Here is a 23815-nt window from a genome sequence, read left to right on the forward strand (position 1 = left end):
GTTTCCTGGAACTATGTCTTCTGTCTACTGGAGACACAGCATCATATAATGATTCTTGATTTAAAGTGTATACTGTATCCTGGAGGATGTTGTTCATTTCCAAACTAGCACCTCAGCTGATGCTTCAACGAGCCATACTAATTGCTGTATCAGGCTAGCAGCTTCTTGGGGGTGTGATATATGGTATGCCCAGTGGATCCCGTGGTTATGTGCCCATTTCTGCTCTCTCCTTGTTGTATAGTGGATCTCTTGATCTGGTACACTAGCTGAATCCCACACACCTGAGGCTCAGCCCAGCAAAGATGCCACACTGAGCACAGTAGCTACAAAGGGGACTTCTCCATGGTTGTGTTTGATTGTCCACTGTCATCCTCTAGGATCCACCTGGTTTTTGTGGGAGACAAACTTGTGAATTAAGGTGGATTTGACAGGAACCACCACCCCTGCATCTTTAAGGGTGGTGTCTTTAAGGGTGATCCTAATATCTGCCATTTTCCCTCAGTATGCTTGCTTTTTTTTTTTTTTTTTTTAGTTTTGTTGTCTTGGCTGGGGACTGGACAGTTTCACTCTTTGGCCTGTGATAGCTCTTGCAGGCCAGGAACTAGTGTGGGGGTTCTATCAACTACCAAGTATGCCCATCTCAATTATAAATTTGGGGGCCAAGAAATGATCATGGGAGGACCCATGGGCCCAGGGTACCCCATATGAGCTAGACAAGGACTCCAGATCCCCAGATTTCAGTGTCAACTTGGACCCTACATATAAAAGACGTCAGCAAGCTTGAGTATTCCCCTCACCTCCACAGGCGGAGTTACCTGAGTAAATTGCCACAGACCCCTTTGGAAAAGGACTGAGGAAGTCATGGTCATGTACCCTCTCTATACTGCTACAGGGTCTTTCTTGTGGGGACCTGACTCCTCCTTCAGGCAACAGATTCTGGGCTGAGTAAGATCTGGGCAACGGATTGTGAGTTTTGGTTGAGATGGCTGTACTTAGCCACTCTCATTATCCATCCCTGGCTTATTTTGACTGTAAAGATTGGGCAATATCTTTGTTGGCTGCCATCTGTCTTGCCCCTAAGAACTCTGTGTTCTCTCAACTAGCTCTATAGTTTTCCAAGGGTCATGCCCCTCTGGCTACCACTCTGACCTTGCTGCTTATTACAGTGACAGTGGCTAGCTTGTTACCGGTGGTTAAGCACTGCCACCTGGCTTTTGTTACATCATCCCCATGAGCTCCATCCTATAACATCATCTCTGACCGTCAGCCTTCAGGATCTACTCCCACCTCCTCTCCTGGCCTCCAAACCAACAGCTAAGGTTAAGTCATGACCAAATCTGGCTGTGGAAGTGCTGAAGATGGTAATAAAGAAGAGAGGCTCTATCCGTAAAGAGGTATACTTGCCCGTGATACAGGATTTGACAGTCTAGTGAGATCCTTGGGGGGTGGTGCTAACTGCTGCTAGGATGGTTCTTGGAAGCTTGGAGAAAAATAATAGCCTTCACTAACTCAACTAGAAGTGTCAGAACTATTGCAGCAGATGGTGAAAAAGAGGAACAAAAAGTTCCCCGGGCGGGATATGCTGGAATGAAAATACTATGAAAGGCTGGAAAACCCACCAGTAACCATGCTCCACTGATAGGCTCAGAGGACTTTCAAAAAAAAATAAGGAATGTGCTTGTGCGAGAGTCATCACTGTTCTGGGAAGCTGGGAAGTGGCTTTTTCACAGAGTAACTTTTTTAATAGTTTTTTTTTCCCGATTAAATAAAATGAGTTCTTTTTTGGTTAAAAAAAGTAAATAATATGGAAAAACATAAAATCAGGGATAAAAACACTGAAATGTCATCATCCTTAGAAAACATCATCAACATTTTGGTAATCAGTCTTTCGTGCATTTTTCTATACATTTATACACACCCGTGTGTAAGTTTACATTAGCTGAATGTTGTATCTTTCATCAGAAGTACAGAAACCTTTCTTCTGAAAACAATCTTATTTGTTCCCTGCCCTCACCTATGCAGTCCTTCAACTGTCATTCCCCACCATTCAGATCCATATTAACAATGGGCTGTTTATTTATTCCTAATTTTTCTCCTGCTTTTAACACATAGTTTTCCTTTTTCTTTCTTATTTTTTTTTTACAAAAATGGAATATTGTTTCGTACAGTTGCTGTTTCTCTCCCTTAATACATCATATAAATATCCCCCAAATTAACTATTAAAAGTCTAATTGAGTCTTTATGATGACTACAAAATATTCTAGAATGTGGAGACACCACCAACACTCAAGGATTCTGTTACCAGTAAGTACTCGTGTGGTTTAGTCATTGTTACTAGGAATCATCCTGCAATACATATCCTTGAACATCTGTCCTTTTCCCCATTACTTTTTTTTTTTTTTTTTTTTTTTTTGGCAGTGGGGAGGTAGTTAGGTTTACTTATTTATTATTAAAGCAGATACTGAGGCTTGAACCCAGGATCTCATGTACGCTAAGCATGTGCTCTACCACTGAGCGATACCCTCTCCCTTGAATCCTTAATCACCAGTTGAATGGCTTATGCTTAAACTGTACTAGGGATTGACTCGAAATTTCTGAATCCACCGTTTCTGTGAGCAACTCTTTCCCGCTTTTGATAATCAAATCGTCATAGGCTTATTTCTGGGATTTAGAATCCGAAATAAACCATGCTGCACCCTACCGTCCAAGTTATCCTTATAAATCACAAGTCAAATGACATCACTTTCCTTACTCCTAACTGCCTACAAGATAAAGACCAAATTTCTCAGCATGCATTGGAAAACTTCTCTAGGGGAGAACTAACATAAGTTTCCAAACTTATTTCTGTTTGGCTACCGTTCTTCTCTTGCTCTAAATACCTAAATCCTACACTTGGCAAAAATAAACATCTTGCTGTTTTCCTGACAACGCCTCTTTGTCTCCTGCTGTTCTGCCTTTACACTGCTTATTTACCCAGCTATCTCTTCCATGAAGCCTTTGCTAATAATAGTAAGTAGAAGAAATCATAACCTTTTGAGCTTCTAGAGCTCTTGGTACATGTTTTTGTTTTATTTGCTTAATAAAATTTTATTTGAAACATTTGTAGATTTACAGATAAGTTGCAAAGATGTTACAGAGAGTTTCTGTATACCTGCACCCAGTTTCTCTTCTTGTTAACATCTTATATTACCATGGTGTATTTGTCAACACTGAGAAACCAACGCTAAACTCCAGGCTTTATTTAGATTTCACCGGTTTTTCCACTATTCCGTTCCAAGATCCAATCCAGGAGACGATCTTTCATCATGTTGCTGATGTTCAGTTTCCTGAGTGCCATTGTTTTATAGATGCTGTCCAGTGTTTTAGTTGTTTCAGGCAGGAGGGTAAACTTGGTCCCTGTTTCTCCATCTTGAATGGAAGCAAAATCTAAGGTTACTTTTAAATAAAGGAAGAGCAAAACATTTTCTTTCTGATTGAAAAAATATTTATCCTCACATTTCAGGGGCAATATTTCTCCAAAAATAAAAGAAAAGTCTTTCTAAGTGAAAAAAATGGCTCCCCTCTGGCAATTGTCACCAACATAGCTTAATTTAAACTTAAATAAAATAGCCTTGTGTGGTTATCAGAGAGATACTGGAAACCTGAGAATGATATTGCAGTTCATGGATTCCATGTATTTCGCCTGGAATCGCTCACCTTACTGCTTCCATTCTCTCTCTATCCGAACCTCCCTTACCTGCGAAAAATAAGAGGGAGAGCTGCAAATATGAGAAAATTTACTAAGAAAATCTTTCTGATGAAGTGGTATGTGAACATAAAGTAGATACATGTTGACTCACACTATCCTATTGCCTTGGTTTTGCAAGAATTGCTCAGGATGTTTTAACCTAGAAAGCATTGCAAGGCAGAAAGAAATATGACAAAGCCAAGGTGAGAAAACAAATTAAACCAAGCGTCAACTTAAAAAAAACAAACAAACCTCTATTAATGTCATTCACCACATAAAGAGATTAAACCAGAAAACCCTTAGGCTCATTTCCCAAAAACATGATAAAATGCACACCTATTTGTGATTAAAAACTCATAGCAGACAGCAGATGGAAATTTCTTTAACTTCATAAAAGAGATCTACCAAAACCCCATTAGAAAGTTTTCCTTAAAAATTATGAATCATGCATTTTATTTCCACTTATCCAATACTGTACTAAAGGTCCTAACCAATACAGTAAGTGAGGAAAGAAAAAAAGGAAACCTTTGTAATTATTTAAACAAAAAAAGCAAAACTTAATATGTGCAGTTGTAATGATCATTTACCAAAAAAATTTACATAAAAATGATCAAAATTATGAAGGTAACTGGATAGAAAAGCAATATAAAAATCACTTTCATTTCTATGTGTCAGCAATTAAGAACTAAGAGATGAAATATTAAAAAGTTATCATTTAGAAAATAAAAACAAACTTACTAGAATAGATATAATAAGAATTGTGCAACACAAGTGCATCACATAAGAGAAAATATAAATGGCCAATAATCAAATGGAAATAATTCTACTTTCTTAGTAAGTCAGAAAATTTAAATTAAAATCACAAGAATATTCCATTTACAGTCATTAGATTAGGGAAGTTAAAAAGTAGACGGCATTAATTGTTAGCAAGGAGGAGCTGTAGGAAATCTTTCCTACCACTGGTGAAACTATACATTGATACAAAAAGTTTGAGGAATAATTTGACACCATCCTGGTGAAATGAAAGTTGCATGTACTGTATGAAATAGCAACTCTGCTTGTAGACAAATTCTTGCACATGTGAACTAAGGCTAGATACTTCCGCACAGATGATGATCGTGAAAATACAATGTTGAGTAAAAAAAAAACACACAGTACATATAGTATGGATACCATTTTCATAAGGTCAAATCAAGCAAATCTAAACATAATGTTTAAGAATCCATACCTGTGTGTAGGAAAAGCACAGGAATGAGCAAAAGTGAAAATTTAGGGTGGTGGATACCTTTGGGGACATGGCAGGAGAGCAGGGTTGGGGGGAGACCCCAAGGAACTCAAGGACAGAATGAACTTGGGCTTTTTAAAGTGGGGTAATAAGTTCACAGGCATTCATTGGATTATGTAATAAACTAGTGTTAGCATAAATATTCTCTCATGCGTCAAATATTTTTTAAAATTAAAACACACACACACATGCACACACGGGAAAAGAAACCCTCTGCAAAGTGACTCCGATTTAAGAGAGCTGTTGATTTTGCAGTTGCTAAGGAGCAGAGAGAATAATGGAGTATATGTTCTCTTTTTTTTCTTCTGAGGTAACATTGATTTATAACATCACGCAAGTTTCATGAGTACAACATTATATTTCTACTTCCATATACCCTACCACGTGCTCACCACCAAAAATTTATTTTTCATCTGTCATCATACGGTTGACCTCCTTTACCCATTTCGCCCTCCCCTCCCCTCCCCTCTGGTAACTACTACTTTGTTCTTTGTATCTAGATGTTTGTTTTGGTTTGGTTTGGTGTGTTCATTGGTTTGCTTGTTTGTTAATGGAGGTACTAGAAATTGACCGCAGGACCTTGTGCATGCTAATACACTCTACCACTGAGCTATACACACCCACCCTCCCTGTTCGATTCTTATGTTCCACATATGAGTGAAATCATACGGTCTTGTCTATCTCCATCTGATTTATTTCACTTAGCATAACACCCTCTAGGTCCATCCATGTTGTCACAAATGACAAGATAATCTTTGTAACACTTTGTGGTGAGCTTCTTTTTCCTTTCAACAGTTAAATTTTGTTTCCCTTTTACAATTACCTAGAAGCCCCTCCCGGTATAATTTATCTCATTTTCACTTTTTATGTAACATCAATATCCTGTTTTATTTTTTCCCCAGTGGCCAGGTGTTATCGGCACTTCCTAGAACCTCTAGGCAAGTTCAGATTCTGCAGAATCTTACTACAACATATGAGGTAATTTCTCCCTCATTTATCTTCATCTTGTTTTTATTTTATACAAGTCTGGTGTGTCACATTCTCTCCCGTGTACCCTCTCACTTATGCATAGCTGGAATAAATCGCTGCTCTTGGAGCCTTCTCCTCCTTTCTATAATCACAAGATTTTGCTGGTTCCCAAAATCAAACTTTCTTCATTTGTGCTACTGGCTTTTCAGTCAATTGCGTAATAGTATCTTGGGATTGAAAGTGTGAATTAACAAAGATACTACAATAACAGAAGTCCAACAGAACTTTGCTTAAAAGTTAATAGTTCTTAACCAAGGAGTAAGCATCAAAACCACAAAAGAAAATATATGCAAATTTTCATGCCTGGGACCCAATTCCCCAGAATGTAGAAAACTGCTAAGAGTAACAAAATATCATGATAGAAAATTAACAGCTCCATGTTCATTGGGTTAGGGTTCTCCGAGAAGCGGAAGTCAAAACCAGACTAGAGGTGTGAGAGACTGGTTGAGGGGGATGCTTGTGAAGGATGAAGAGGAGGGAGCTGGAGGTGGCAGGGAGCATCCTCATGCCATCGGGAAGCTCTGACACCTGGGCAGAAAGGAGGGCTGTGCATGGACAACCTCTAGACAGCAGGGCAGTTCCAATGACAGTTTGACTAGGCCATGATACGACCTTAAGCCAAAGTCACCTGTCAGAGGAAACCCTTACCTAGCAGGAATGCACTGCAGTGCTCAGTCACTGGCTGTCTGCAGCCCTGGAGGAGCACAGCTTCAGCCTGTGGTGGATCAAGACGGGCAGCAGCTGGGAAGGTCAGTCAACAAACCTCTCCCCACGGAAGAGCTGACCTGTGCACTCTCACAGCCACCACACCATGGACAGAGGAACTACTGCCAGAAAGTCAGAATCTAGCTCTTCCTCTGCCACTTCTTGGTGTGTGATTTTAGACAATGTAGCTTCGAGCCTTTATTTCCATCTGCACCATAAAAATAATCACACATGCCTCATCTATGTGAAAGTGTTGTTACAATGATCAAAGGCAAGGAGTGTGAATGTGCTTTGGAAAAGTACCGTGAACTAGAAAAAAAAAATGTAAATATTATGGGCAGGCATCACCGAAAGGCCATTAGTTAGTTGAAAGAAAAGGAACACCAACATAATCATTGTATCAAGGGTATGGAATTTTTATTAAAGAAAAACAACATTGAATCAACGTTCTTTCTAGATAAACTTTCATTTTTCTTTAAACATTCAACATACACTCCTAGTTTGACAGTTGGGCCTTTAATATATTCATTCACACATTCATTCGTTAGTTCATTGTCTCACCAAATATGTGGAGTACCTCGATGTTCCAGGCTCTTCAGCAACTGGGGTTACAGAGGAGACTAAAATGAATAGCGTTTACACTAAATAAACATTTACATTACCACATGTGTGAAGAGGGATCAGTGATCTGGAAATGTCTTTTTTATTTCCCGTATAGACACCCTTTTATGGCTTTAGCTGCAGATGAGAATGCCGTGAACAACTGTTTTGTTTTATCCATTTTCCCCCTTGCAACCACAGATTGTTCTCTGGCAGCCAGTAACAGCTGAATTTATTGCGAAGAAGAAAGAAGTCCATTTTTTTGTGAATGCGTCTGATGTAAGCAATGTGAAAGCCCATTTAAATGAGAGCAGAATTCTATTCAGGTAGGCATCACTCCCTATTCACCGAGTAGCTATTATAAGTGACTATGATGCAGGTTGCTAGTGGATGGTATAATTGCTTCCTGGAAAAATAAACGTGTTAAACATGGCAACGTGGAAATCTCTGTAGTGCACTGACGATGAAGCCCAGGTGGCTAGTTCTGTGACCTTGGACAGGTGGTTTAACTTCTCATGACCTCAGTCCCTTATCTGAAAAGGACTGTGGAGCCCCTTACAATACCCCAGACCCTTCCTTCTTAGAGTTCCTCTGCTCTGTCTGCCTGGACTTGGGGAGCAAAACTGTCATTCCCTTTTGTAGGCTTTGTGGTATCTCTTGAAAAAGCAGCAGCTACAAGGGATTTTGCTTCCTTCACAAGGTCAGTAAACATTCTGGAATGTCTGGCTGTAAATTAAAAATTGTATCGGGGCGATTTCTGTTCAGCGTCCACACCTTCTTCCTTTTGGGGTCTGCTGTCCAGCGTCTCCTTTCTGTATCCATTGCCCAAGGGCCAGTGTCCTCCTGCCGCCCTAGAATTTCCTGGGGGCCATGCTCTCTTCTGTGTATCAGTGGGAGACCTTTGGATAATACACTATGTTTATTATTAATAACATGTTGCTGGTGTTTACTGCTTTCCAGGAACAGTGCTGAGCCTTTCCATACATTGTGTCATTTAATCTTTATTTAACCCTGTGAGGTAGATACTAACCTCATGATGCAGATGAAACCATTTTTCAAACTTACAAAGGAATTTCTCAAGTTCAACAGGCCAGACAAGGCAGAGCTGGGAGTCAAACTCAGACCTTTCTGATGTGAAAGCCTTGACTTTTATCAGACTTTTACTATTGGCCTAAATAAAAATAAAGAAAGCTTTATTAAAATGACCACCAACTTTCAAATCTTTCACCCCAGGTGACAGAATGGCTCAACTCTGCCTTAATTAAAATGTTTGCCTGGTTAACTCTGTGGCACTTTTCAAGAGAAATTAAATGAGATCACTTTCCCATTCTTTCCCTTTTCCTGTGCTCTTATTTTTCTAGAGATTTGACCATGCAGAACATATGATATAGGCCAATGGTTGTCACAAGGGAAAACAAAAAGAAAAAGCTTTCTGCTTCTCCTCCGTCCTCAGCTGAAAACAGAAAAATACAATGTTACTCTGGATTAAAGAAAGTTGTTCATTAACCTACATGTTCACATAAAAGACACTAACGAGTCACAGTTGAGAAATGTTGATAATGGTGGGGAAAGGATGAGATTTTGGAGGCCCTGAAAAACGTATCACTAGGACCCACTCTTTCCAGCCCGCGGGGTATGTGAGTTTCGGCTTCCCGTGACACTAGCTGGTGGTGTTTTCACCCTGATGAACTTCGCCTTGTTAGATTTCTTAGTGATTTACCCCCATGCTCACCTGTCGTGCCTGCGATCGGCCATGTGGGAAACTCAGGGCCTTGTTTGGAAACCAGCTCACCCTCTGTTTCATCACCCAGTGTCTTGTTGGAAAATGTGGAAGATCTTATCCAGCAGCAGACGACCAAGGACACGCTCAACCCCCGGGCCTCCTCCTCCTACTATGAACACTATCACTCACTAAATGAGGTAAGCTGTTGCGTTTCTCTCCGAAATTACCATTTTCATTTAACGAGTGTTACCATTTCAGCCATGAGAAATTATTAAAGAATCCTAATGGGTGGAAGAGGGTGAAAAAAAAATCACAAAATCACAATTGGGTTGATTACCAGGGGTAATTCATCCTTTTGTAGACATCCTGCCAGGGAAGACTGCATCATTTTTGGTAAATTGCCCCTGAGCAGGATATTTGTCCACAGCTAAGAGTATCTCAAACTGCTAGGTGTAACATGCTAAGGAACAGCAGGAAATTAAAAATGGTGTCTTTTTATTGAAACTGCCACAAATAAATTAATAGTCCAATTAATAATGTCTCCTCAGACCATTATCCTGATTGTACCCTTATTGAATAGTCACCACATTATCTCACTGAATGAAAGGGATTTATTCACTTATATGTAGTATAAAGTTCACTTATAAAAGGAACCTATTTAAAATGGTAACAATAATAATAATGCCTTAAAAAATAATAATGCCTTGTTTTAATTTTTAAGAAATTGATTTTTTTCTATTGACCCTTCTAGGTTCCAGTTTGTCTAGAAGGAATGTAAGCAAGATATTGCTGTTTAGTTGAATGAAGTAAGCTTTCACATCATACTGCAGGAGCCGTTTCCCCATATTTGTTAGTTGAGAGGGTAAACCCCCGGAGCACTTTCTTTTCAATATAATGCACTCCAAGTGGTACAAATCCCCTGATACCGTTTATTTTTTTCATAGGAGTATGCTGCTATATTCCTTAATATAAGCATTTTTATCATCTTTGGCTAGGTGCCCAGAAACTATTAAGGTCCCCATCCATATTTAAGACGTCTAAGACTTAAGTAATAAGAATCAATTTTCTATTTAATCTTCAAAAGCATCTGTTCCTTTCCAGTTAGTTAAATCAGAATTCAGTCTGCTCCTAGAATCAATGTGCCTCGCTGGTTGTCAGGGATCTTAAAATTGCGGCCCCCTCCTTTCTCTCTCCTGTCTTGCCTTAGTCTGTTCCACCTGGACCACCTCCCTCATCAGTCCTGCAGTCCTGCATATACAAACTTGAGGCCCAGGGTTGAGTGGGTAGGCACGACTTGCAAAATGGAAAAGGAAACTATGTCGCTGCTGTGTTGGGTTTGGTGGGGAGAGCAGAGTGCTTTAAATAGAAGTATTTTAAAATATTTTTCTGGTATAGTTTAACTATTTTGTTTGAAAGGTTATTTTTTTCTTTCCCATGAAAGAGTTGGAAAGACATGGGAGGAAAAAAAGTATTAGCTTGCCATAACAAAATGCCACATACTGAGTGGCTTAAACAACAGAAGTTTATTCACTCACAGTTCTGGGGGCTGGAAGTCCAAGTTCAAGGTGTGAGCAGGGTTGGTTTCTTCTGAGGTGTCCCTCCTTGACTTGTAGATGGCTGCCTCCTCGCTCAGTCCTCACGTGGCCTTTTCTGTGTGTGCACATCCTTGGCCTTTCTCTGTCCTAATCTCCACTTCTTTTTTTTTTTTTTTTAACATTTTTTATTGATTTATAATCATTTTACAATGTTATGTCAAATTCCAATGTTCAGCACAATTTTTCAGTCATACATGGACATATACACACTCATTGTCACATTTTTTTCTCTGTGAGCTACCATAACGTTTTGTGTATATTTCCCTGTGCTATACAGTATAATCTTGTTTATCTATTCTACAATTTTGAAATCCCAGTCTATCTCCATTTCTTATAAAGACACCAGTTGGGTTGGATTAGAGCCCACACTAACAGCCTCATTTTAACTTAATTCCCTCTTTAAAGGCTCTATCTCCAAATACAGTCACATTCTAAGGTATTGGGGATTAGGGCTTCAGCATATGAATGGGGGAGGGACACAATTCAGCTCATAACAATGACATTCCAGAAAGTAGTTTGCACCTCTCCTCCCTCCCATCCCCAGTCCTTTCTAAGAGGTTTGTGGGAACCATGACAGTCTTGCTCTCAGGAAATTCTGCCAAGCCCTTTCTTCCCCTCCACCGCTGATCTCTCCTTCAGCCCTCCCCCCAAGTTCACCTGGGGGTCAAGCGGGGTTTCTTTTGTCATTGATTCTCAAATTTTAAGTAAACCACTGTAGGGAGAAAAACAAACAGCCAAAATACACCTCTTAAAACAAATGGCAAAAGAAGAGAGTTATTCAAAGGATGTGACCTTCATTACCTCAGATTAGATTGTGAATAAAGGTCATATAAAGAGCTGCCTTTATATAGCACATCCTCTGCTGCTGGAGGACGTCTACTGAACCATCAATGCCATAACATAAAATAGTTTGATGTAGTAGTTCTCTCAGATATATTCATGCCTTAGAAGAATGACGGTAAACAGGGGCCCAATGAGGAAAGATTTCCAGCACCTCAGACGCTGACCTCAGGGGTGCTTGGGACACAAAGGCCTCCCAGGAGCATCTCAGTTCCCAGCACAGGACAAGTTCTCGCACATACCACTCACCCTAGTTATGGCACTTTGAGAGGATCCAAAGGTAAATGATGCTCCAATTCCCCTCAGCTAGGATTGCTATTTGAAACTACCTCTAAAAAAGTTCCCAGAAATCAGGCCAAGGATTGGTTACTCCCATTGCAGAAGGTGTCAGAGTTGAAATATGGCCCTTGAGAAGCTGGTCTACATCAAAACATGACCAGGTTCCATCACTCAACACCGGCTTCGAAGTGGACACCAGCCTAAAGTCAGGCTTAGAATTTTTTATTTGTTTTTTTCCTTCCACTGGAATCTTGATAGGATCAGAAACCACTAGACTCCTACCTGGAAGAGAGGTCCAGAATCAAACTACTTCCCAGGGTAGAAGAGAATTCTTTTTTCTCCAGATTGTCTTCCATTTTGTCTCTGATCATTTCACAGATCTCACTGTAAGTGTGAAATAATGACACCTCCATTTACCTTGTTCAAAGACAGTGCCCAGGGCTTCCTTAGGTTACTCTTGAAAAGTGAATATTAAAAAAAAAACCTCATATAAAAATGAACTCTTGAATGAATGGTAAAGAGGATTTCATACACAGAGCAGGGATTCATTGTGACAAGCCTTTGAAAATAACTTAAGAAGCCATGCTTTAAAGACTAACTGTTCCTACTTCATAAGTTTCTTAGTACTTTTCCACTTTCTCTAAACCTTGATACTTTAAAAAAACTTTAATTTCATCGATTTTCCTAAGCAATGGAAGAAACACCCTGTCCCCAGTGTTTTAGCTCCTCGTTCTTTCCACACACAAAGGTTTTAGAGGGATCTCCTTCCCTCAAAGAAAGTGTCTGTTTCCTTTGATCAGAGAGATGCTCTGAATTTGCCCTGAGACTGACTGCTGGTTTCTGTTTTGATAGATCTATTCTTGGATAGAAGTTATAAGTGAGCGGTATCCTGATATGATTGAAAAAATCCACATTGGATCCTCATATGAGAAGTATCCACTTTATGTTTTAAAGGTATGTTGTAGGAAGAGCTGTTGATCTTTCAACTTTGGGGAATATGTTATTTCTCCAGCAATCCTTGTTATTACTTCGATTTTTTTTTTTGTTTGTTTTCGTTTTTGATTTTAATTTAACTTCTGGAGACAAGTGTTCCTCAACTTTAATATCCAGCTATTTAGGGATTGGCTATTACCTTTAATTTTTTTCCCCTTTACCAATGCAGCGTTGGTGTAAGAGTAATTACCTCCATTTTAGAATCAACTCTGTGTCTGTTTATGTGACATAGATAAGCCATTTAACCTTCCTGGGCTTCAATGCCTACCTTCACAAAATGAGGGCAGTGGTCTGGTTTACTTTTTAAATTCTTATTTTATTTACGTCGCCACCACCACCTCTGATTGGCTTACTTAGCAAAAAAAAAATAAAAGAAAGAAAGAAAGAAAGAAAGAAAGAAAGAAAGAAAGAAAGAAAGAAAGAAAGAAAGAAAGAAAGAAAGAAAGAAAGAAAGAAAAAATGAAAGAAAAAGAGAGAGAGGAATCTGGTATTGGACGAATATGGACATTGATACAATTTTTGGAACTAAAGGAAGAGTTTAACAATGAAACCCAGGAGGATAGGAACTAGGGCAATGCTGAGATCCTTGGCGGTAGGACTGATATGATAGCTTCTTCAACCACCATCTGTTTGGTTATTTATTTTCAGTTGAATCAATTGGCTTTAATAAAGTCAGTGAATTTGGCTACAGAAAGAATATTGGGAGCCATGAAACTAAACTAATTCTTGTATGTTAATTTCTAATTCTGCAGTTCTGTTTTTTTACCACTCTTTTCTCCCCCAAATTTTTCAAACAAAATAAAAAGAAGCCCTGGAAAAGTTTAATCATTGGAAAAATACATTTGATTTAGTATATATAATACATTTACACATATTTTTCCAACATTATCTTAATTGTGATAGGTAAGCCTCTTTGATCATCCAAAGATAAAATTTTGAGTCAGGGTTTCTGGGTTTTAATCTGTTCAATCTGACAAGAATTTGCAGGGTAAACTCAAGGCAGACATAGGAAACACTGGGTCCTCTTGGCAGCTGAGATGGTTAATCAGACTGGATCCATGTAATCGTGGCATACCCACCTACGACAGTTGCCTTCAGCCGTGCTGTGTGTATTCTTTGGAACTTGTGTTTCTGCGACCTAGGTGTACATGTGGGAAAACCATGCTTCCTGCGTGCATTAGTCCCGATCTTACTCAGTCAAGGATATGCACATCATGTGAGTCCCTGGGGTTCCTCCATCCTTCCAGTCTCAGGACAGGTACCAAGAGAGTTTGCGGAACACAGCTAGACAGAAGGCTGAGTAAGGCAGCTAGTCTGGACAACTCAGGATTTTCTTTTAAATTGAGTAGATTAAATCAGCCAGGTAATTCTCCTCTTTGTCCAACTAGACCCTTTGTGGCCAATGCCATTTGATGTTCTCACTTGCCTTCTCGTTGAAATATCACTAGCTCCAGGTTAGTTAAGAAGAAACCTTCCTGAGTGGTGTAGGTGGCAATTTCAGAATCTAACTCTCTTTTTCTTGTTTTGGAGTTCCAGCCCCACATAGTTGTTTGATTTTGCAGCACTCTTCTCCATTCTCCATGCTCTAAAATTGTGCTCTAATTTTGAAAAAACTGTGATTCATTTTGTTCAGAGAACTCTTCTAAAGACATCAAAGGCTATCACTGAGGAAAGGCTGGGAGTTCTTATTCCAGAAAGTTGGCAGCTTACACTGCCCCCCCCCATATTGTAAATCAGAACGAGGCCTCTGTCCCCAGATCTGTTGGTGCGAATTTGTGTGAGGTTAGATGTGTGCTTATTTCTGTGTCAAATAGGGAAATAATCTGCACAATAAAAGTGTGCACCCTGGGGAAATGATGAAGAAATCCAAGCTTATCTCGGGCATCACTGGCTTTCCTCTCCCAAGCCTTTCTCTGTTGCCTACCTCCCCCAGAAAGCCGCCTATCCAGCACATAGCCGCTTAGTTCTAACTGGAGTGTGACAACATGGACCGAAGCCCTAGTTCTCTGGTCTTTACCGCTACACTTCCTCATGCAGCTCTGGTATCACCAGGTAATTGTAGGGGAATAAAACGAGTTTAAATCAAGAGTCCTGGCTTCAGACCGCAGTACCGACTCTCACCAGCTCTGTGACCTTAGCTAGTATCCTTTAATCACACCAGCTTTTCATTTCCCTTGAGAATTCTCAAAGACACGCAGAGAATAATGCACGTCTAATAGATTTTCTAAAAGGATTAAATAGAAGCACTATTTATAGCACGTTATTATCGTGAAGCTTCTTCTTATTTTTTGGTTTTCTGTGCGCAGGTTTCTAGAAAAGAACAAAGGACCAAAAATGCCATGTGGATTGACTGTGGAATCCATGCCAGAGAATGGATCTCTCCTGCTTTCTGCTTGTGGTTCATAGGCTACGTGAGTATTCACATTCTCTTAAGCCAGAGTTTCTCTGCATGTGATCCAGGACCACCTGTGTCAGAATCAAGTGGCCTGTTTAGTAAATATGTGTGTTCCCAGCTCACATCCTGGAATTCTCGACCTAAAATCTCTGGAGGTGAGTCTTGGGAATCTGCAATTTTCACAAGCTTCCCAGCTGACTTTTACACATAATAAGTTTGAGAACCATGACTTTAAGCATTTAGATCACCCTGAAGATTGTCTGCCTTATCCTTTCCAAATTTCTGGCTGAGGCTAAACACTGGAACATAATTAAGAAACATATGCACTTGTATTATGTTTACAAAGTGAAGGGAGGAACTGAAGCAATTATCTAAGGTGAGTTCCAATTAATTTCTTTTTCTTTTGGTTTGAATTATCCAGATATCCTTTGCCATATTCAGCCCTTGGAGACTTACCATAAAGTACAACACGACAAAGCAGATTATACTTTTCCATGTATAATAGGGAATTTTGTCCTTGAAGAAGGCCTTGGCATATAAACATTCATATATAAGACAAAGAGTATGTCATAAAAGTAAATATTATAATGACTATAAACCTCTATAATAAATGAAAACAGTAAAAAAAATTATGCTTCAGATCCTGTGAAATGGGCATATATGTTCTCTACACTGATTTATACAAAGAGCCATTGCCACTGGAAAAATAACTTGAAATATGTGTCCTTCTGATAATGGTTATTGCTGTCTCTGTATCAACGCAAATGTCTTTGTATGTAGAAAAATACATTTCTACCTACCTTTGTTTGCCTTACCATCTCCTCTCCCCCACCAATGGAGCTACAGTATCCGTGAGCCTACTGAAAAGTTCCTACCACCAGACCCTAAGCACAGCCCAGTTATTCAATGATCTGGAACCTTCCCCAAACTGGGTAGTTTTATTCATTTTAGACAATGAAGGGAGCAGCAGTTAGTGGAGAGAGCAGCATGCAAAGCAAGAGGGAAGGAACATTCATTTTTCATTCTAGTTCTGAACCTGAAAAGGACAGGAAAGAAAGTCCAATTCATATTGACTCTAATTCATATCAGTCAAGTTGTCCCTAATTGCTGTCCCTCCTACCCTGACACGTCTTCCCTCCTATTGCATGTAACCCCCCCACACCCACTTGCTCAATCTTTGTAAGATGAAATTTTTGATTTCACAAATATTTATGAATTGCCTATGAGGTTCCAGACTGTGGAAATACAATGGGAAACAAAATGTAGCTCAAAAAGCTCATAGTCGAGTATTTTGCCCCAACACTGTGAGGCTGATTTTTGTAGCCCAAGTCAGCATAAACAATAAAATTTTTAAAATTTTTAATGGGGGGGGTAATTAGGTTTGTTTGTTTGTTTGTTTGTTTTTTAGAGGAAGTACTGGGGATTGAACCCAGGACCTTGCGCAAGCTAAGCATGCACTTTACCACCTGTCCCATGTCCAAGGCATTTACCACCACTTGGCGGCATATTACCTTAAGTTCAGACTTTTCAAGGAATTAATATTTTTTTCCTGAAAGTTAAATCTGAAAATCTAGACATGCCAAATATTTTTTTAAAGAAAAGAAATAGACTAAATTTAGTGGAAGTTAAGTACATGGATGTTAACAAGATTATAACTTCACAATATACACAAATATTGAATCATTATGTTATATACCTGAAACTAACACAGCTGACCCTTGAACAATGCAAGGGTTAGGGGAGCCCACCCTCCATACACTTGAAAATCCACACATAGCTTTATAGTCAGCCCTCCATATCCATGGTTCTGCTTGCGTGGATTCGATGAACTACAGTTCGTGTAGTACTGTAGTATATACTATTGAAAAACATCTCCATACAAGTGGATCCACACAGTTCAAACCCCTGTTACTCAAGGGTCAACTATATAAAATTGTATGTCAATTATATCTCAACTTATAAAAAGAAACAAAATTTATAAGAGTTTAAAAGATACATTATTAAACATACTTGGTTTAAACTGTAGGTAACTCAGTTCTACGAGAAAGAGAAGGTGTATACCAACCTTCTGAGGCATATGGATTTCTATGTTATGCCAGTGGTTAATGTGGACGGTTATGACTACACATGGAAAAAGGTAGGTGAAGGAAAAGAAAACAAAACATGCCCCTTTTGGGGATATAGTATACACAGGCTGAATTACTTATAGAATCCTGTATCCTGGCATAATAGTTTTATTACAAAAATTTTTAAAAATTCATTATGGAAATGTTCAATCATGCATAAGTGGGAATAATTATATGGTAAATTACATGGTAAATAATTATATGGTAATTGTATGGTAAATTATATGGTAAACTCTACCTATCATACAGCCAGTCAACTCATGGCCGATCTTTTTATCATCTATATCCCCGCCCCACTTCTACCTTACCTATATTATTTTGGAGCAAATCTCAGACACCTTGTCATTTCATCAATAAATATTTCAGGATGCATCTCTAAAAGGGGTCTTAAAAAATAATCACAGTACAATTATACTTTAAAATGAACAATAATTACTAAATATCATAAACTTTCCAATTAGTATTTAAATTTCCAATTGTATCCTAACTTTTTAAAAAAGTTTATTTCTTCGGTTCAGAATCCAAATAAGACTAATATGTCATGATTGGTTGATACCTTTTATTTCTATTGTAATCCATAAACTCTCTCTCCATCTCTTTTTCTCTATTTCCTTGTAGTTTTTTTCATTGAAGAAAAGAGTTGCTCGTTGTCTGGGTTTCCTTCTTGCATTGCCATGTTGCAGTTTAACATGCTCCTTTGTCCTCTGTATTTTCTAAAACTTGATATTTGGATTCTAGAAGCTTAATCAGACGCAGATTTGACTTTTTTGGCAAGACTACTTCACTGTGATAGTGTGTTCTCCCAACAGAAGGTGCATAATATCTAGTTGTATCTCTCTTTGTGATGTTAGCTACCATTTGATGCACAGTGCCTACATCCATTCATTCTTACTAGGAATTATTTGAATGGCACTTTGATTTGTAAAATCATAAATTGCAAGAATTAGAACAGCATTCTAACTGAACTTGCATTGTAACAAAATTGCATTCTAACCAATGTGCAAATTTAAGACTTAGTACCCTTTAACTTAGTCATGAACAAACATAGTATGAGTATCATGGTCAGTCTCATCTATAGTACTGGGAACCATTACTGTTGGTAATCTTTCATCATGATTCATGTAAAATTACTCAAGCAATATGAAGTGCAGTAATTTTTAAAATTTAATGAGAAGCACATAAAAACATAGTTGAACATATAAGGTCCAGAAAAACTTACTTGAATAGCACATACAAACACTAAGGGGAATGAGAATAATTGCAGTGATGAGAAACATAAGGAATTATTTTATGTAGACGGGAATTTAAGCAGAAGAGATGGGAATGGTGAAGGAGATTGATGAAAAAGTTATCTCAATCGCTTCTCGGCCTTTTGGCTAAGATCCAGTGTAGTATCTGTTCTTATCATTTTAATATCTGATACATCCTCTATCCAAGGACAATATAGTAAATGGACTTTTGGAGCAGGGAGTTGAAAAATACAATGGCAATCATATTATAATATATAAATGTATCAAATCAACATGTTGAACACCTTAAGTTTACACAATGTTATATGTCAAGTACATGTCAATTAAAAAAAGGAACTCATGATATAGTTTTAATTTGAGTTGAAACACAAAGTTATTTTACTTTTCTTAGAAGGAACTCAAAATGACAATGCCTAAAACTAATTTAAAGGAAACAAAACCAAACAAGAAGGCCAACAATCAGCCTAGCAAAACCAAATGAAAAAAATTTTGTTGAGTCAAAACTCATCAAATACCATTTCATGTGGTTCAAACTAAAATAGTTTGAGTGAACCCGGCTGAGACCTGGACAGAACAGGGGTGGTGCAAAGGTGCTGTGAGGACAGTTACAGGGTGAAGCCACGGAGCTGCAGGAGAGAAACACAATGCTGTCCACTTAGGCTTTATAAGTCACATCTTTTGTGAACTGCAGACATGACCGCCCTGGTTACCTGTGTTTTGTTTATTTAGAATCGAATGTGGAGAAAGAACCGTTCTTTCCATGAAAATAATTCTTGCATCGGAACAGACCTGAACAGGAACTTTGCTTCCAAACACTGGTGTGGTAGGTTGTTTGCTTTATTTTGAGCAATTTGTCTTCATTTAAAAGGTGATATTCATAAATACCTGTTAATTCGAGCTAATTAGAGGGGAGGCCTACCTGAATCAGGAAACAATTCATACAATAAATTTTTGGTTAAACATAATGCTATGAAAGTTGACTAAAATAAGCAAATCACCCTTACACGCTCTTAAGGTGGACCAGTTCTTTAAGCTCCCTTCTAGCTTCAAAATTCTAAAATTCGAATCATAAGGATCGATTCCCTAGAATCATAAGGAAGTGACTGCTAAATTTCCTACTTTCATAAACAGATAACATTCATTATTAGGATATCAAAGACTAAGGTTGGGTGGGTAGCTCTCCTTTTCAATTGCACAGGAAAATATTTACTTCTATAGTGTTTGGAAACATTTTCTTTTGTGTTCACTATTCACTGTCTTCAGTTCTTTCATGAATATCATAAAGAGAAACTTATGTCTACTACAATGGGAGTTCCTTGTTCTTTGATTTGAGTGAGTTAAGGTTCTCAGTGAATATTGATTTAGGCACTCAGGAATATTGTCTGCTTTCAGGGAGATGGAGGAAGGTGTGAGTTCGTTCTCTATATTACTTAACGTTTTTCATGGTGAAAGCAATGTTACCAAATTGGAATAGCCCAGTAGTCAAAATATCTTCTGTTATTGCCATCAAGAAATATTTCAGGCCCCAATCAGGCCTGGTGCTGTATTCTTATATATATCACCAGAGTCAAAAACAAGCGTATAGACAAGAGAGAGTTTTAAATAAAACTAAAAGTAACAGTAAGGAACTCTCTCTCTCTTTTTTTTTTTTGGCTAAGTGCCTGAGTGTCTCTTCAGTACTATGTGGGCAAGATAATGAGAAAGAAGAATTAAATCTTATCTCTTCCTTGACCCTGCAACTAGAATGTGCCTTTATACTTTGTAGAGAATCTAAAAGAATACTTCACTTATTAACAGGAAGTAATGGATCAAGCCTTCTTATTCATTTTATGTTCATTTTACCCATCCTCTGTATTAAAATTGTGTGTGTGTGTGTGTGTGTGTGTGTGTGTGTGTGTGTGTGTGTGTGTATGTTAAGATGGGAATATGGGAGGGGTATCTTAGTCTGAGAGGGCTGCCATAATACAATACCACAGACTGGGTGGTTCAAACAAGAGAAATTTATTGCTTACACCACCCTCTTGCTATGTCTTCACATGGCCTTTTCTCTGTCTGTGAGCCTCCCTGGTGTTTCTCTCTTCTTTTGAAGATTTTAGACCGGGGTCTCACCTTTATGACTTCATTAAATCCTAATTACCTCCTTAAAGGCTCTGTCTCCAAATATAGCATGTTGTGGGGTAGGGCTTCAACATAGGAATTTTGGGAGGACAGAAAATAAACAGCTTATAAGACTAGAACTTTTTAAAAAAATCACCATTGAGTCTTAACAATTATCAGTGCCTTACACATCATTAGTAAATGGCATTCTTTAAAGTAAAATAAAATAAAAATATATTTGAAATGAAAATTTCCAGCATGTTAGAAGTTGATGGTGCCAGATGCCCATCTTGTGCCACAAGTGGTTTTTCATTATGTAAAGCACTTACTGAACTAAAAGAATTTGTCTGATTTGGTTGCTTCGGGAAGCTGAAGAGCATATGGGCAATTCAGATTCCCTGCTGGGCCACAAAAGTTCTGTTGATATTATGTAGAATGGGGATTCCAAACAGTCCTCATAATGGAAGTCTAAAAGTGGTGTCCCATTTAAGGCCTCATCTTTCATTACTGTTATTCATTCCTATAAAAGACTAATTTGTATCATATCAACATTGGACTCATAGGGTAAAAAAAAATTACCCAAGCCACATAGCTATTAAATGGCAAAGCCAAGATTGGAATCAAGTGATTGAGTGATTCACAATATGCTGCATAACCTCTTATTGTAAAGAATGGTTACCACCAACAGTGCCCAGTTTGCATCTCCTAAAATAACAGCATTTACTTCATAGGTTGGCTGAGGATTAAATGAGATGTTGCCTGTTAATCTTAGCAGAGTTCCTGACATATATACCATGTGCTCTTTGGATGTCAGCCGGCAGTGTTATTGTCATTATCTTATTTGTTCAAGAGAGCAACTGGACTAAAACTAGACTCTGCATTTCAATTTTAAATTGTCAGTGGAGGGATTCTGATTGGCAGAACACAAGTAAAGGACCCAGTCTGGAGCTAATAGACTGCTTCCAAGAAGGAACAGTATTTTGGGTCAGAGGTGGCTCTCTGGGGGCTCCACCTCTGTGAATTAAGTGTGGGAAAGAGAAGTGCTGGGGGTCAGGCCACCATCCGAAGTGATGTTTACTATAATTTCTCAAAGGAATGAACAAGTATTGTTCTGGTTCCAAATATCACCGTCCCATTTTATTTACTAAACTACTTTAGCAAATTAGAAGTAGCACTGAAGACAGACTGCATTTTCTGAGTTCCCAAATGAGACTTTTCTTCGATGGGCTATATTAATTGGTAAGTTTCAAACTATATACATCTGAAAACCCAAACTTACAGTGATTAAAGAAAATGGGGTTTATTTTTCTCACATAACCACAAGTTTGAAGGCAGGGCCGGCATCTCTGAGACTCTCTTAGCCACTTTCTCAAGGCTGCCAGATGGCTGCCCTCAGGCAGTAACTGTTGGATTGTTGGCTGTGAGGGCGTATAAATACTTGAATTCAAAATAAACCTTAACAACATTTAGTGGACATCAGAATATGTACCTTACAGAGCTTGAGCGAATCCATTTATCTAAAAACGTTACACCGTAGATACTGTCAGGGAGATCACAAGTGACAGTGGGTTGTGATGTGTCCCCTCATAATTCCACTCTTACCAATTTCACTACAGAGGAAGGTGCCTCAAGTCTCTCGTGCTCGGAAACCTACTGTGGACTTTACCCAGAGTCGGAACCAGAAGTGAAGGCGGTGGCTGATTTCTTGAGAAGAAACATCAACCACATTAAAGCTTACATCAGCATGCATTCATATTCCCAGAAGATAGTGTTTCCATATTCCTATAATAGAAGCAAAACCAAAGACCACGAGGAACTGGTAAGTGCTGCTTGATTCATTTTCTTATTAGCATTTCAAAAACAATATTTAAAAAAGCCTAGTTCAGTAATCAAAAACTTGGGGGGAAAAGTTCTTCTCTAGAAGACAAAGGGTAGGTTGCTTAATGTCTTGATCTAACTCTACTCAGAATCACCCTGGGTCAGGGTTCACTGAGAAATTATAAAACCTGTGCCTTACTTTGAGGACATGAACTTCAGTCCAGCAGATGGACTCTCTAGGAAAATGTCAGACAAGCTCCTTGAACGTCAGGAGGGAACCATTCCACTTTGACCTGCTCTGCATATGAAGCCATACGAACCAGGACAAAGACAAGAGTCTCTAGCATTGTAGGTCTGTTTGTGGCTGCTAGCTTTCTACAACAGCCTGCCAAGATCAAGTTCCAGCACAGCACTTACCAATTTGATGTTAGCGTTGAGAATTGTTCACACTCTGATCTTCCTAACTTGCAGGGTTTGGTCCTATTAAAAGCAACTCTAATTTCAGCATTGAGACAGGACCTTCCCTCTTCTTTGAAATGTGGTGAATGATACAGGAAGTTCAAAGAAATGGCACAGCATGATATCCACTGATAGTCCTTGGGTCATTGAAGAGAGTGGCAATAAATACCCATAATGCTAGTGCCAACTTCAGAAAGGACCTGCATAAGCTAGAAACAAATGTAGTGGAATACAAGGGACTGAGTTGTTATTCTGCTGCACACCAGGTACATAATCTTTTTTGTCTGATGAGTCTTTGGGAGTTATTAGACATTTTACACAAAAAGAAAATAGAGTTTGTGAAAAGGATGGAAAGGGAATCATACATGCCTCGGGTATGTATATTGTTTAGAGGAGCTGGGTTTAAAGTTTGGTGATCATTTTGCCCAGGAACGGGATAACCCCAAGCTGTTTGCCTTTGAAATACAGTTACACTTTGTTTTACAGTATAACTCTGTTTTATATATCATGTTTTACAAAATAAATGAATTCCTGAAAAGGGCATGTGAGAATTCTTTTTTGTTCAAATTAAATAAAAATTTCAATATATTGGAAGAGTCTATGTTTAAAGCCACCCAACTGTAATTTTCCATTAAGAGAAAAATATTTTTAACAGTTAATTTATTCTTTTCAATTTACTTCTTGGATAAATGCAGATTTTTCATGTAGACCTTTCTCCCTGCTTTATTGAGATATAATTGACTTATAACACTGTAGAAGTTTAAAGTGTACAATGTGATGATTTGATACACATATAGTGTGAAGTGATCACCACAATAAGGTTAATTAACAGTCCATCACCTCACATAATTACAAGTTTTTCTTTTGTTGTGAGAACATTTAAGCTCTACTCCC

At 38.5% G+C, this 23815-nt stretch overlaps 1 protein-coding gene and 1 pseudogene across 1 annotated transcript in view; both read left to right on the forward strand.

Annotated features, from left to right (window-relative positions):
• CPB2 (carboxypeptidase B2) overlaps positions 1 to 23815 on the forward strand; it is a 34641-nt gene that overhangs the window by 6477 nt on the left and 4349 nt on the right. Inside the window, exons 2-9 of the mRNA XM_010951391.3 lie at positions 5915 to 5990; positions 7548 to 7672; positions 9158 to 9266; positions 12636 to 12737; positions 15083 to 15187; positions 17198 to 17308; positions 19277 to 19370; positions 22261 to 22463. Of these exons, the coding sequence (XP_010949693.1) occupies positions 5915 to 5990; positions 7548 to 7672; positions 9158 to 9266; positions 12636 to 12737; positions 15083 to 15187; positions 17198 to 17308; positions 19277 to 19370; positions 22261 to 22463 (925 nt within the window). The remainder of the gene's footprint in view (positions 1 to 5914; positions 5991 to 7547; positions 7673 to 9157; positions 9267 to 12635; positions 12738 to 15082; positions 15188 to 17197; positions 17309 to 19276; positions 19371 to 22260; positions 22464 to 23815) is intronic.
• On the forward strand, positions 18654 to 18833 carry LOC123615848 (U2 spliceosomal RNA; annotated as a pseudogene).

Source organism: Camelus bactrianus, chromosome 14, assembly GCF_048773025.1.
Source record: "Camelus bactrianus isolate YW-2024 breed Bactrian camel chromosome 14, ASM4877302v1, whole genome shotgun sequence".
Lineage (NCBI taxonomy): Eukaryota > Metazoa > Chordata > Mammalia > Artiodactyla > Camelidae > Camelus > Camelus bactrianus.